We start from the raw sequence: 15,360 nt of genomic DNA on the forward strand, positions 1-15,360 counted from the left end.
ATATTATCTTTCAATGCCTTGAGAATGTTAATGTTTTGGACCAGGAATGAAGATAAACAGAAAAACATCATAACAAAAGCAATAATGAATGGTAAGACACAACAATTTATCCTAGAAAACACTCCAACTTGAGGGGAAAAACCTAGCTACACAATAAAATAAATTTTATTGAATAATCAGAAGTCTGAAATACAATATGCCCAAACACAAGGCTCAAACTAAAATAATATTTAGAAACACAAGATGACAATTATTTATTACATATGAACTATGCCTGAAGAAAGTAAAATTGCCTTGACCCTTCAATATCATGCCATTACAAAGTGAAGATCCCTTCATTGTCTTGACTCTTCAACATCCACGCACGGTCTCTCATTATCCAACATTGAAGACTCTTCATAATATTTAAAAGGTGTGGCTCTTCGTATGAAAGATCATTCACAAACAAAGACCCTTTGCAGCCTCATCATATTAAAGGATTAGATAACACAGCAGAGAATTGCATAGCATATACTCAAATATAATGTTGCTGCAATCACAAGTATGCATATATCTCCTTCAGCTACCAAACTTTAATAGAGAATATCCTGATAACTCTAAATTGTCTCCTTTACACGAGGAACCTTATTGTCATCAAATGTTAGGTCTATGAATGATAAAACATCATACTCGTACAAAGCCCTGGATGGAGACATGCCAATTGACAAATGATAGGTGGTACTGTAATGATAATCAACTAGATGAAGCCACCTTACCCAAGCACATTGTTGTCCTAAAACATAGCTCCTAAGGTAGCCCTCTACTCATTTGTTTACAATCTCCATCTGTCCATCCCTTTCAGGATGGTAACTAGTACTAGGAGTCAATTCTGTCCCTGCTAAAATATACTAATAAATTTGTTATCCCGATCACTTACAATGGTCTTATGTAGACCATGCAACCCAAAGACCTCCCTAAAAAGCAATTCAGCAACCTAGGACACTAAAACATCAATAGCAAAGGAAAAGAAATGAGAATATTCATTAACCTATCTACAACTACGAAAATACAATCTTTCCCTTGAACTTGGGGTAGACCTGTAATAAAATCCATTGACATCCCTTCCCAGTTCCCATTTCTACTCAAGTATTGGAAGTGGCTGAAGTAGGGCAACAAAGAATGTGTGTTATGACTTGTGTAATGCCTTGTAGTCTATGCACATGTGTAATGTTGCATCCTTCTTTTTAACTAGTAACACAATAGAAGCAAAAGAGTTGGAACTAGGACGAATATGACCCATTTCAGCAGCTCTTTGATTGTTTTTTCAATCTCTTGTATGAAATGGCAGGAATGCATGTCATATTGTGATAACAAGCTTTGAACTCTCTTCTATCTCAAACACATGCTCAAATCCTTTATCAAGTGCATGGTCAAGAGGAATATCTCCAAATATTGTACTATGCTTATCTAACAGGGTTTGAATATCAATATGAAAAATGACTCACTGCAAGTAGAAGATTGGTTGGAAACCAAAGACTGAGATGCCCATTCCACATTATCATGTCTAAAAAGGGCCTCCATCCTCTTTGCAGAAACCACTTTGTGCCCCCCCATCAGCCATAGCCTTAAGGATGGTTTTCTTTCCATTAACCATGAATTCCAACTACATTTGCTTGAAGTCTTGAACATAATGTCCAAATGACTCCAATCGCTCAATTCCTAAAATATCATCCACATTACTCAACTCAAGCACATAAAAATCACATATCAATGTGTACTCTCTAATTTGTATGTTCACATGTGGCACAGCTCAATTGCAACTTTGTGGGAAATGATCTACAACAATAACATTGAACCCAAGGAATTCCTTAGCGCCCTTGGCTTCCAATCCTTCATCTATAAAATTATGTGTAGTTCCACTTTCTACTAAAACACTGAGATGCCCATTCCACATTATCATGTCTAAAAAGGGCCTCCATCCTCTTTGCGGAAACCACTTGTACCCCCCCATTAGCCATAGCCTTAAGGATGGTTTTCTTTCCATTAACCATGAATTCCAACTACATTTGCTTGTAGTCCTGAACATAATGTCCAAATGACTCCAATCGCTCAATTCCTAAAATAGCGTCCACATTACTCAACTCAAGCACATAAAAATTACATATCAATGTGTACTCTCTAATTTGTATGTTCACGTGTGGCACAGCTCAATTGCAATTTTGTGGGAAACCATCTACAACAATAGCATTGAACCCAAGGAATTCCTTAGCGAGCTTGCTTTCCAAACCCTCATCTATAAAATTATGTGTAGTTCTACTGTCTACTAAAAATACCATCCTTTTTTACCAATCAAAAAAAATAACATCCTTTTCCCTTTAAGGACACCTTTCATCCAGAAAGGACAGCTGCAAGGTACTACAGATAACATGGCAATGCGTGGAGTCTCCTTGTCTGCAGCATCTTTCAACTTAATCTTTTGAGGTTGAACCTTTTGTGCAACATCTTCATCATTGTTGTCCTCCTGCTCATTTTGTTCCTCATCATTAAAATAGACTTCTATCAAATGTACCTTGCCTTTTTCCAAGGCAGCAATGACCAAGTTCCCATGGTTCTTTACAAGTGAAGCAGAATTTGTCCATCTTAATTAATTTTGTGTCCCTTGCTCAATTTTGGAAGGTATGTTTCTTTGCTGATTGAAACTCATGTTTCAAGGACTGAAACCTTTCCTTGGTGGTTGGTAGGAAGGTGCGACTTTAAATCCATGGCTAATCCAATAGCATCATCTAATAAACTAGGCCTGTGAACCTCAACCTAAGCTTTTAATTTGTCACTTAAATCTTCAATAAAGAGCATTGTAACTCTTCTTTGAGGCATATCAAGAACCATTACGAAATCTTTTGGAATTCATTTGTGTGAGACTCCAAAAGTCCTAGCTTCTTACCTTATGCCAATTCCCTATAATAGACTTCTATGTCTATCAGGTCAAAGTGAGTAATCAAACTTTTGACAAACTCTTCATAAGAATGAACTATGGCACGATCCTGGGAAACAAGTCCGTGCTGTCACCAATCATATGCTACTGCTTCCAGGTGTATGGTAGCAAACTAAATCACCTTTTCTTCTTCCATGGGCTTGCATGCCAAAAAGGTGTCCAACTTATGAGCCCATGATCTAGCTGAGATTTCTCCAATTCCATTGGTAGTTGGGATTGTAATTTTGCTCAAAGCATCCTTGTACTCTACTAGTTGGAATCCCTATCTAACTTGCCCTTTAGGCCTCCTGTCCTGCCCTTCCAGACGATTCCTAACTTTGTCCTTAAACTAGTTCATGAACTGATTTAAATTCAGCAGCTGCCTTATATTAGCTAGAAGCTACATATATTCATTCCAAGCCTCAATAATATCATCAATGATGTGCGTCTCTTCTACCTCAACCTCAGCAATTGGATCTTGTTCAACTGGACAAGGGAAAAAAAAGGGATGCAATGGTCAATATAGCTTTGTCTCTGATGTTCTCAAAACATTACAGGTTGTCTTGTCTCGGTTCTCATGCCCAACTTCACTTTTGCTGACTTGACTACTGGAACTTCCTGACCTCAAACATCCAACTCCTAATCGTCCCTTTGTTGTGATCATACAATCCTAGAATTGTTGCAACATTTATTGATGTTTTTGTAGCTCTTTCTGCTGCTGCTGTTGGGCAAAACTTGTCAGAAAATTATTAAGTTGATCATTTAATTCCCTCAGTGGGCTGCCATCGTTAAAGATATGGTTCAAATTCAAGGGCTGTTCTGATAAATCTGTATACATATGTGCATGTATGTAAACCAGGGCATCATATGAACTGGTATACATGCATACACATACATACATAATCAGAACTGTTATTGTCATCAACGAAATAGCTCTTGAAATTGACCAAAATTATCATCATCAAACTAAGTATAAATTCTGAAGCATTCATTCTCTTCGATCGTGTTAGATCAAGCAAAAAAGTCGTGGTTATGATTTTTTATTTCAGATTGAAGTTTGCAAATGATTGGTTAAACCTAATCACACCCGATTAGGATCGGATTTCTTAATAAATGCTCTTTAATATCTAATCATGTCTCTTAATGAAGAGACCTATTGCGAATAGACTTGACATCTATGATTGTGTCCCTTGGAACAAATATAGGATAAGGATCCAAACAAGAGATATGACCATCGAAATCAATAAATGATTATATCTCTTCAGATTAGGACTGCAATACAGTGATCGAATAAGCACTAGTTCAGATTTTCACACCTGTGAATTTGTACTCAGTATTTTTAAATACTGATCCAACATTTTAAACGTATCAGAGCCTCGTTCCTTCTATAAAGCCTAACAGCTTGAAGGTAGATCTTCAGAACCGGTCTAAGGAAGATCTGATCAGATTATTTTTGAAGCCCTGAAAATTTGTGTTATGATAAATATCGTGCAAACAAAGTTTATTTTAATTCAAGCCACATATTTAAGCAGTGGCATTTACCTGTGATATGAGCTTCATAACAATCCATGTATACCTTCAAAAGATAATACAGAGACAAAATCGATTCTGGAAATAAATATTTGAATACTCTTTGCAATGATGACAAGAATATATTTTTTAGTTGGAATTTCTGATGATTGCGTTGCTAGCATATGGAAACAATAAAAGTAATAAAATGTTCTCCAGTGATAATAAATGTCATATCTGCTTGCCAACAGCAATCGAAATTAGAATGATTTCAGTATATATTTCCTGGAGACCATATGACTGTATCTGCAGACAAAATTCTCTATCAAAGTCATTTGATAGATTTGAATGAAGTAAGGTTAATAAACGTCGAAGAGTTCGATGACTCAGTGATTCCATGCCACTGTTTACCAGAAGTTTGCAAATAAGACAAAACTGTCAGGCTAGGAAGTTCTTTATTATATATGTTTGGAGCTGTTAAATAAAATTTTATATATATATATATAATCCTGATGTCTTTAAGTACCTGATTTTGAGATTTTATTTTAAAGCGGGCTTCAATTAATTTAATCCAAGCCCCTCATTTGAATTGTTATTATCGTAAGGGTGAGTATGTGGACGACTTGGGCTGAGTATTATGTGTTTAATGAGTTCTGTAATACACATATTATTCAGCTAACAGGAATGTTATAATTAGCTAATGATACGATTGGTATACCCAATGGAAGTTGAAATTGAACAGATCTATATATTTTGTCTCGTTCGATTGAGATTGTTAATTGCTGATGAAAATTGTTTAAATCTTCGGCTGAAGAAGTATGGAATTCAAAGAAAATGAATTGAATTGTATATTTTGAAGTTCGTTTCTGGAGTATTTAAAATATTAAAATCTGAAAGGTGAAGAGCAAGGTTGAATTGATGTGATATGCATAATTGGCAAATAACTTTCAGTGAGACAAAATTTGGAGATTTGTCACAGTATTAGAGAGAAGAGATATTTGTTTGAAGTAATTTGAAAAAGTAGAAAGATTTGAATTTGTGCTTCTAATAATTAATCCAATGTTCCATTATTCAGACTGATTGAGCAAGTGCTCAAGTTGAAAGAGTTGTTGCTGCTTAGGGTTGAAGCCCTTAAAATATGCAAGATTCATCTATTCAGAGGGTTACCTAACAAAATCAACCATCTGTGTGGATAAGAAGAGAAGACTCAGCTATAGAACTAACTCATTGGACGAAAAATTATTCACATGAGGCATTATCAGCCTAAACTATTGTCACAAAGTGTGATTCCATATATTAAATTTGTGAGAAAGGAGACTTATCTTGACCAGTGCAAGCTTAGCTATCTACAGTTACTTACATCTTCATGGATGTTGGGCTTTTAGTTGTTGAAATAACACCCATATCAGAGTGAAAAATGACATGAGGTTGTCATGTTCTGAGCCTAAGTTACCAGATTCTCTCCAGCAACCCTCAAAGTCTGGTTTGATTCTGTACAAAGTCTGGTCCTTGTCAAATTCTGTCCAAATTCTCTTGCAGAACTACAAATTTGCTGCAAAATCTGTGAGAGGAACCCGGGCAGAATTTGCAGCAAATTTTGAAGAAGTTGCTGTCCAGTGGCCAAACCTGGGCTCAATTTGATCTCAAAACATTCTTTTGGACTGTTTTAAAGTGCTTTTTTTGCCTAATTTGATCTATTTGATCCTCCCAACCCTAAAGTGACCACTAAAAAAACAAAAAAAGATGGTTTCCATGTCATTTATGCATTTGTGAATGAAAATGAAAACTTACTTATAGAGGAAATCCAAATTGATAATAGATGACATCCAGATTGACGATTGTAGAGCAATGTCTTTAAAAAAGATATGATATCTTTGAATCCAGAGCTTAAAATCTGAATCTCAACTTTTGATCTAGCCTGGTTAGAAATCCTCTAACCAATACAAAATAAAAATTCAGATAACTGCACTTATCTTTTGATAATTACTTTCATTCTCACTTGTCCCCTTGATATGGAAATATGTTCCATGCATGTGACCAAGCAAGTGTATCATGTTGTATGTATGGCTAAATGCTGCAATTAATATATTGTTGAATTGAAACCTATCTATGTTGGTGTATTTTGCTATGTTGCTTTACTATTAGCATAGTGATGTATGGACTTATTTGTTGCTGCATATATATACACACACATATATTTTTTAAAAACATAGGTTTTTGTACGGATGAATCCAAAACGAATCTGAACCCAACCCCAAAAAAAAGGACAAATTTCGAACCCGAATCTCGAACCCACATCCATACCAAAATCCAAACCAAAAACTTAGATGAGCTATACCTTTCTACTCCTAAGGAATTTGATACATATATTGTTTGAGAAAAGACACAGTAATCTGTTGTTGAGAAAGATTACATACAAATTTGAGGCTGCTAAATGTCTGAAGCCTGCAATCTAATTATGAGTGCAAATAAGGTGTCTAACCATGTTCTGGTATTAATATTTGAGCCTACCCCTTGCTTGAGAAGGTGGCTTCGGTCCTAGTGGGACTCTTGTTCATGCAGAAAATTTTGTTATTTATGACAATCTGGGGTACCTAAATGTTCATATGAGAAGGAAGCCAAATCAGCTTAAATGCCTGATGTAGCCAACTCAGGGGATAAATTCACAATTTATTACATTAACTCATGTTATTATGGAATCAGACAAATATATTTGTGTTTGGGAAGTTGCTCTTGGGAACAATGTTGTGATTATTAAAACTAATAAATCATGTCCCTGATGACAAGTCATTTGGACCAAGATAATTTCCATGATTGGAGTATATGAACAAAACTTGCCTCCATCACAAAGGGAGCAGATTAAGGACCTACATTTGTTGATATTGATTCAAAGGGAGTACACCATGACGAGATGATTTCTCTAGCTTTTAGTTGAGGTACATGATCACTGAAGAACAGGCAATCAACATTCTCACCAAGCCTCATGCTAAGAGAGAAGTTTTGTGTACTTTAGGGACAAGCTTGATATGTTGGAGAATGAAGCCTTCGCTGAAAAGAAACTAAAGCATCAGTAATCTATCATTTGTATCCTTGCATACTCTTTCTTTTAAGAGAGAAGTTTGAGATGAAAGTCATTATTTTTACCCTATGGATTGAGCCATAGTCGATCCACCCTTTGATATGGTTCAAGGTGGATGTCATGTGTGTAATGACATGACAACACCCTGTAAGAGAACCCATGGTAACTCTGTGTAAAAAAATTTATTGTCATGTGTGTGACTCTATGACTTTAAGGGGGGGCCCTATGTACATTACTGAAAGGTGACTATCTTTCTGATATTGTACACTTGTATTCAAGATTGTAAGGTGATGACTTTACAATGTTCACTATCATGACAAATATCTTTTTGACTTAATATTCATGGAAATGTCTTGATAGTCAATATATGTTTGACTTCTTGATAGATATCATGCTGACTTGATATCAATTGTGTAACAATATGTTCTTAATGAGATAATCATGGTGGATGTTATGTGACGTAATATGCGTGGACATGCCATGATATGTTATGATAGACATCATGCGACATGATGTCAGTGCACATACCATAAATAGGATATACTAATGTCATGTGACTTGATATTTTGTATACTCCTTGATATCACATGTTAGCTGATGTCTAAACCAATTCATACTTGGTCATCTTCCCTAGCTAAGAGGGAGTGTTAAAGATATGGTAGTGTAGGTCAGAATTCAAGGACTGTTCTGATAAATCTGTATACATATGTGCATGCATGTATACCAGTTCATCATATGAACTGGTATACGTGCATACACATACATACATAATCAGAACTGTTATTGCCATCAGCGAAATAGCTCTTGAAATTGACCAAATTATCATCATCAAACTAAGTATAAATTCTGAAGTATTCATTCTCTTGGATCATGTTCGATCAAGAAAACAAATCCTGGCTATGATTGCTTATTCCAGATTGAAGTTTGCAGATGATTAGTTGAACCTAATCACACCCAATTAGGATTGGGTTGCTTAATAAATGCTCTTTGATAGCTAATCATGTCTCTTTATGAAGAGACATATGGTGAATAGACTTGACCATCTATGATTGTGTCCCTTGGACCAAATATAAGATAAGGATCCAGACAAGAGATATGACCATCGAAATCAATAAATGATTATATCTCTTCAGACTAGGACTGCGGTACAGTGATCGAATAAACATTAGTTCAGATTCAGACATGTGAATTTGTATTCAGTATCTTTTAATACTGATTCAACATTTTGAACAGCCATCTCTTCTTTCTCCCATCCTGACTTTAGATGAGTCAATGTTAGTGTTAACTTGTTGCCCCAACCTCCTTCTGGTATTAAATATGTGCAGTGCAAACCCTCTGGGATACATAGAAGTTGAGAACCACTTCATATAGACATGTATTGGATTAGGCACACATGCAACAACAAAATCTGACATGAAATTGAAAAAAAACTAACATGCAATTGAAAAATCTGACATGCAACTGAAAAATGCTGACATGCAATTGGAAAATCAGACATGCAACTGAAAACTCTATCATGTGCTGACAAACCCCACAAGCTGGCAGGATTTGGAGCTCTGATACCACTGAAATATTCTTTCTTCTAAATTGTGTATTGACATACAATTTGCCTTGATTGATTTCACCAAATCTTACATCAACATAAAAATAGGATCTGGAAGTAAATCATTAGTCTCAGAAAAAAAAGATTTGTTCAGACCTCACATTTTAATCACATAAACTTCCAGAAGATAGATATTCAGAATTTATTTGTGCACATAACCAGAGGCAATTCCAACATTCGGTTACCATATTACCAATTATTTGTAGCAGATTGTTGTTGTAACCTTTAGGTCTGATTGTTTTCCTATCACAGGCTGTAACTGTGCTTCCTTCACTCGAATGTGACTCTTTCTGTTTACTGTTATTGGTGTTTTCTTCATTGTGAAGATGAAAGTCAGAGACGTGAGCTGTATGCAGATAGTTCTGTGCTGGGTTTGCGTCCAGTACAGAAGATTTCAAGGGTTTTGTCCTGATGGAAATTGTAAACGGACAATAATAAGAAAATCAGAAAATATCAAATGCCTCTTCTTTCCCTTTGAATTCCTTTATAACCCCACTTCTTTCAAAAAGTTGTGAACCCCTCAAGAAAGCCACAATTTTAGGTGATTTAACTTAGGCAAGAAGATTTCCATTAATTATAACAAATCTCTCCATTAAACTGCCAACTAGAGAAACCCGTTCATAACTTAATGGGGCCCCTTCCATGACTAAAAAATTGGACTTAGAAATTCAGACCCAACTCATCCCCTTTATTATTTTAATGCCTTAGCCATTGGAGACTTAATGAAATGAAGGCTTAAAATTATTAATATTTATTTGAGACACCAAAGTAGAGAGTACATTTCATGGCACAATCGATTTCAATTAAATTCATCATCTCTAGCCTTACTCTGTTTTAACAGTTCCAACACTTAAGCAACTTCCCCAATCCACTGCTTGATCTTGTAAGAGCCATAAAAATGGGCTCTGCTCCACTTCTCTTAAGATGGACTACTTGTATGGCTGTCATCTCAAATAGACCACGTCTAGATGCCTTATTATTGATCAAACATCTTACCTAAGTAATCTTTAACACATTTTGACTTATCCACACAAGTAGTTAAGAGGTATGACTCAAAATCCATATGAAAATAATATACGTGACTAATCCAGAAGGGTTTTTATTCAATAATACTCACTGCAAAAGTCTGAGAAATTCACCTTTGTATTTTGACATATTAATGAATTGTGTTACCAATTCCATATTGTAACTGTTGAATATTGTTGATTTTCTTCCTTAATTCTGTGAAAATCGTAGCTGTTGTCATTTACTCAGATGTGCTTGTCAAATTACATGCTGCTTTCATTGTTTGACATGGACCTACCTCTTGTATTGAACATCCTAATCCACACTGGAAGCAAGTCTCTTATTCAAAATTCTTGTTTGATGAGGATTGGAAACTGACATTGAATAATATTGTCCAAGAACTCATTTTCAGCATTATTATCCATGTCTGCAACAGAAATAGTTCTGGCATTGATTATCCTTGTCAGAGATATGGTAAGCTTTATTATTGAGCCTCATTGTTTTTTGATGGAGAAAGCACTTAACTGAAACTCATTGATTTCTAAGTCAGTTGTTTTCTTGTTCTATCTAACAGATGAGTTCAAGAACAAAATTCCTGATGTCCTTACAGCAATGAATGTAAACAGATGTTTGTCTCAAAACAAGGTTTGACAGCCTTCTCCAGTAGACTTCTAATTCTCCTTGGCTTAAATTCATCTAACACTTCGCAGATGTTTTTGTATACATAACCCAACGAGTATGGTCCATAACAATTGGTGAACTCTTTTGAGAACCAAAATGGAACTTAACTCCATACACATGCAACAGGAGCTTCCTGCTAGTATTAAGCTTGGACCTTCAAAATATCTCCTGAACCAGTCAAGTACCACAGGAGCATTTTCATTCCTCTTGCATCAGAAATATTTTAGCTTACTCACGCAATAACATTAATCACCTATAACTTCATTGCGGGTGGCTGTTACCATCTCTACAGCCATTCCAATTCCTCTAATTGAGACTGTACTCAATTATTTCAGCTGAAATGAATGGCCATTGGTCAAATATGTTGAGAGAAACGTAGCCTTACATAGAAATTAATAGCAAATAGGAACTTGAATTCAAATCTAATTCCCTTCAGCCATAAGCTATAAGCTAGTAATTCAATCAATTTGATCTATAAATATAATTAAGTTAGCAGAGGCATTTGTAACACAATCTCATTAGCTCCTGCCTTATGTTACCTCCATGTCCTACATATCATAAAAGTAATGCATAATTGTGGTTTAGTTACACAATCTCATTAGCTCCTGCCTTTGTTACCTCCATAGTCTATAGATCATAAAAGTAATGCATAATCCATACGTGCTTTAGCTGCCCAATTAATGTTTTTTTATGGGTTGATAGTTAATTATAACAACTGCAAGCCAATCCAGAATTTCGAAATGTTATAGCGTCACATTTTCTATTTAGAAGGCTAAGAGTTGTAAAGGATTAGCATACGTTAACCTTACTCTACATTTTCTTCCCCGGGAAATGGTTACCTATACCCAAACAACACTATGAATATAAAATGACCATCTATTTTGTATGCCCAGAGAAAACATATATAAGGGTTTCTCTCGCACAAATGCCCCCAGAAGCATAGAATTAAAAACCAGAAAATCTTGAATGCCCTTAACATTTAATTAGATGCAAAAACTAATACGCAAAATAGTATCATGCCAGGTACATGACCACTGGAAAGGTCAAACATTACTAGATGACATCCACTTATAAATAGGATCACAGACAGAAGAAATGATAATAAAGGAGAATTTTCAGCTTTTCCTGTCTCTTGCCAGCTTAAGGAAAATCAAACCCAGTTAAGCATATTGAGAATACCCTTTTCTCTCAACAAAACTTCATACAATAAAGCATGCAAAATCAAGAGACTGTGCCAAATTAATCATATAAAAATAAACACGACTTTGTGTGTGATGACCCCAGATTTTCAGAAAAAAAGAACCATTCGGTTGAATTCATATAACCCACATATCAAATTCACACCCAACCATTAAAAAACAAAACAAAATATCACAATGAACTTATAGAGAAGCCTTGAGAATGAGAGAAAATACATTTTTCTTGAGTCGATTGAGGAGCTTCTGAGTAAGGTGCTCGAAGTCTCCATCGCAATTGAGCTTGTTCAGCACTTCCGAACTTGTTGAATTTTGGGCGCCGGTTTCTTGCATTCTTTCTTCTTTTTCTTCTGCAATTTTTGTGTTCTATTTTTGGAGGCAAACATTAGGACAATGGAGAGTGATAGTGGAGGGAATTGCTATTTCCTGCGTTGGGTGGCGGAAACTTGGGAGACATCGGGAGAATCGGAGTGTTTACTGCGCCGCCAAAGGAGCAAATCCCAATTCAATTTTGGTACTTTGTACTCTTTTTTTTTTTAATTAATTGCTCGAGGTCGTTGAGGGGATCTCATCCTGCATCATATCTTCCACACAAAATATACGTAGTAGGTACTTTCTCCCTTTTTGAAAGCCAGTGATTATAAAAGGAATTTTCACAATCATCTTAAGTCAACAGTCCTCGATAGCTCCAAAAACAATAAAAGAAAAGAAAAAAGGGGTGCAAGACATTTGAAATTTAATTTCCTATAGATTAAAGGGTGGATGGGACTAAGGGTCCGTGGTGGGAATAGCTACTCTAGAATAGAAAATGGGGGTGTGTATTCCTATTTTCTGTTTGGTTCAGCCAAAATTTGATGGGGAATTTGTAGATCTAAAAAAAAAAAATTTCTTAAAATAAATAAAATTTGAAATTAAAATATGTATTTCAATTCCACCTATTCGGATGAAATTGCAAAATCTCATTTTTTGGTTAAAATTGGAATACGTATTCTTATTTTACTTCATATTCCAATTTTAATTTGGTGTATCCAAACGAAAAATTCAAAATTTTAAAAATTTGCATATGCCTATTTCACTTCTATTCTCGTTGCCAAACGGGCCCTAAGGGATAGGATCCATTAGATGAGGGCAACGTCTATTCTTCCATAAGATGCTTTTAATTAGATATTTATTTGTTCATTGTAAAATATAAATAAATGTATTGCAATTGAATTATATTTATAATTTAATTAATAAATAGTATTAAATAGGTATTTTGCCAATTTTATAATCATTTTGGTAGTTGAGCATTATAATTTTACATTTTTCAAATTTTATTAATTATAATTAAGGTTTTAGGACTACATCATCAAACATCATTTTTGTTTTGCCAATGAAAGAGATGCAAGATACTTGAAATTGTAATTTCTATTTGGTCAAACAATTGATGGGAGTACCTAGGGGTAAGGCTTCTCAAAATCATTTTCTCATTTCATACACCAACTTATTAGGCAACTCCCTGCATATAGCTAAAGTTTCAAAGCCACGTCATCAAATATGATGCCACGTCAGCATACTTTTTGCCAAGGTGTCGAAAACAGCTCAAAGAGAGTGAGACCAATCGCAGTGCACTAATGACACTCATACTCATGTATGTGGCATCATACTAAGGGACACATTACATTCAATTATGGGTAGTCATCATTAGCCAAAGCAACTTTAAAGTCACAATTATTGGTATATTATTATTTAAAATATTGGATATTAAATCAACAAGTGTGGGTATTAAATTAACAACTACTATCACAACCATTAGAACGTGTTACTTCTACTAGAAGCTAAAGTCACCAATTCAAGAGAAAAAAATATTTAATAGCTCTTCAAATGTGTATAGTGAATATCAAATTTTACTATAGATCATATTTTCATTAATATGCATTTATATAAAATTATTTATTTATTTATAAATTGTAAATTTTATCAATATACTTTCTTAACCTCTCTCTCTCTCTCTCTCTCTCTCTCTCTCTCTCTCTCACACACACACACACACATAAGAGGAATTTAAATGAAATGTGTTTCTAACCTCAAGTTTTTGGATGAATATTGTACCATCTAGTTTTTCATGATATAAACTAGAAATTTCATTGTTTGAAATGACTTTCTTGCATTAAGAGTGGGGTTTATTAAATAATATTAATTGTGTGCAGGAGGATATGAGAGCCAAAAATAAGCAACCACACAAGTATCATGCACCTAGCAATAAAGAATCAACAATGATTGAATTTTAATTATGCCAATATACGCAGTGTTAAGATATCAATGCACTATTACATAATGCCCATGTCCACAATAAAAGGAAAGAAACCCATAGCCAAAATTAATTGTTACAAAGGAAGTCTTTGACAAGATTGTCCAGTTAGTAACTAATTTTGTGAAAGACATTGCCTATAATCTTTCCTCAAAAATTAGAGAAAGACCACCTCCACGCGAATTACTTGAAGCGGTGTGTATTGGGTTTCCCAATTATAGGAGTTGTAGAAGTCCAAAATATTTTAGAGATAAGTTAATGGTTTTGATAGATAAATTTTGCAAAACCAAAGAAATCAATGGGGCAACTGTAAATGGAGTTTTAGATGAAACTCCTTTGAGAGAGAAATCGCATTTATTTACAAACACAATGAAGGAACAATATGATCTTATGCGGAACCCCAAAGAAGGATCGGTAACCAAGCTTTGGAGAAATCTGGCTCAAAGTGAAGTGTTAAAGGATTCAAAATCATAATATTTCAAGCTTTTTGATTTATGTTTGACTTGTGGAGGATGGGAGAGTTTTCAGTACTTTGGGGTTCCTAAAGTCAAAGGTAGGCAATAAACTAGAGAAGAGTTTGGAAAATTGTCTGAGGTTGTATACATCTAGATATGAAGTCAATAAATTTCCTCATCAAAGAGCACTAAAATGGTGGAGGAAGAAATGTCAAAGAAGATGGTTGGACAAAATTTCTTGCAACGAAAATTGTAACTCAAGTAATGGTATTGGTAGCATTGATGTTAAAGTTGAGGATCAAGTAAGAGAAGGTATGTAGACTAGAGAAAACATAGAGCGTAATGAAGGACTCTTTGAACTTGATGGCAAGCAATCTGAAGATTCAGATGAAGAGATGTGGTGGCAACTCTAATAGTTATGGTACGATGTGGTAACTTTGAATTTAGTACTTATTAGTAATTACTAGAGTCTACTTTCTAGATTCTAGACACTATTCTTTGTATCTCATCATCTGTCATGCTTAATAAGTTATATCATATTCTAAATGGCTAATGTTAAACAAACATGTACATTGTATGTTAGATGATGCCA

The 15,360-nt window shown here is 34.8% G+C and overlaps 1 protein-coding gene across 1 annotated transcript in view; it reads right to left on the minus strand.

Moving 5' to 3' along the window:
• Positions 1-12,694, minus strand: part of LOC149531883 (uncharacterized) — a 57,876-nt gene extending 45,182 nt beyond the window's left edge. The window contains exon 1 of the mRNA XM_089811089.1: positions 12,243-12,694. Within this exon, the coding sequence (XP_089667215.1) occupies positions 12,243-12,356 (114 nt within the window). The 5' untranslated portion in view covers positions 12,357-12,694. The remainder of the gene's footprint in view (positions 1-12,242) is intronic.
• Between the last annotated feature and the right edge of the window lie 2,666 nt (positions 12,695-15,360).

Source organism: Cupressus sempervirens, chromosome 11 (assembly GCF_028749045.1).
Source record: "Cupressus sempervirens isolate cs-2001-9-10 chromosome 11, ASM2874904v1, whole genome shotgun sequence".
NCBI lineage: Eukaryota > Viridiplantae > Streptophyta > Pinopsida > Cupressales > Cupressaceae > Cupressus > Cupressus sempervirens.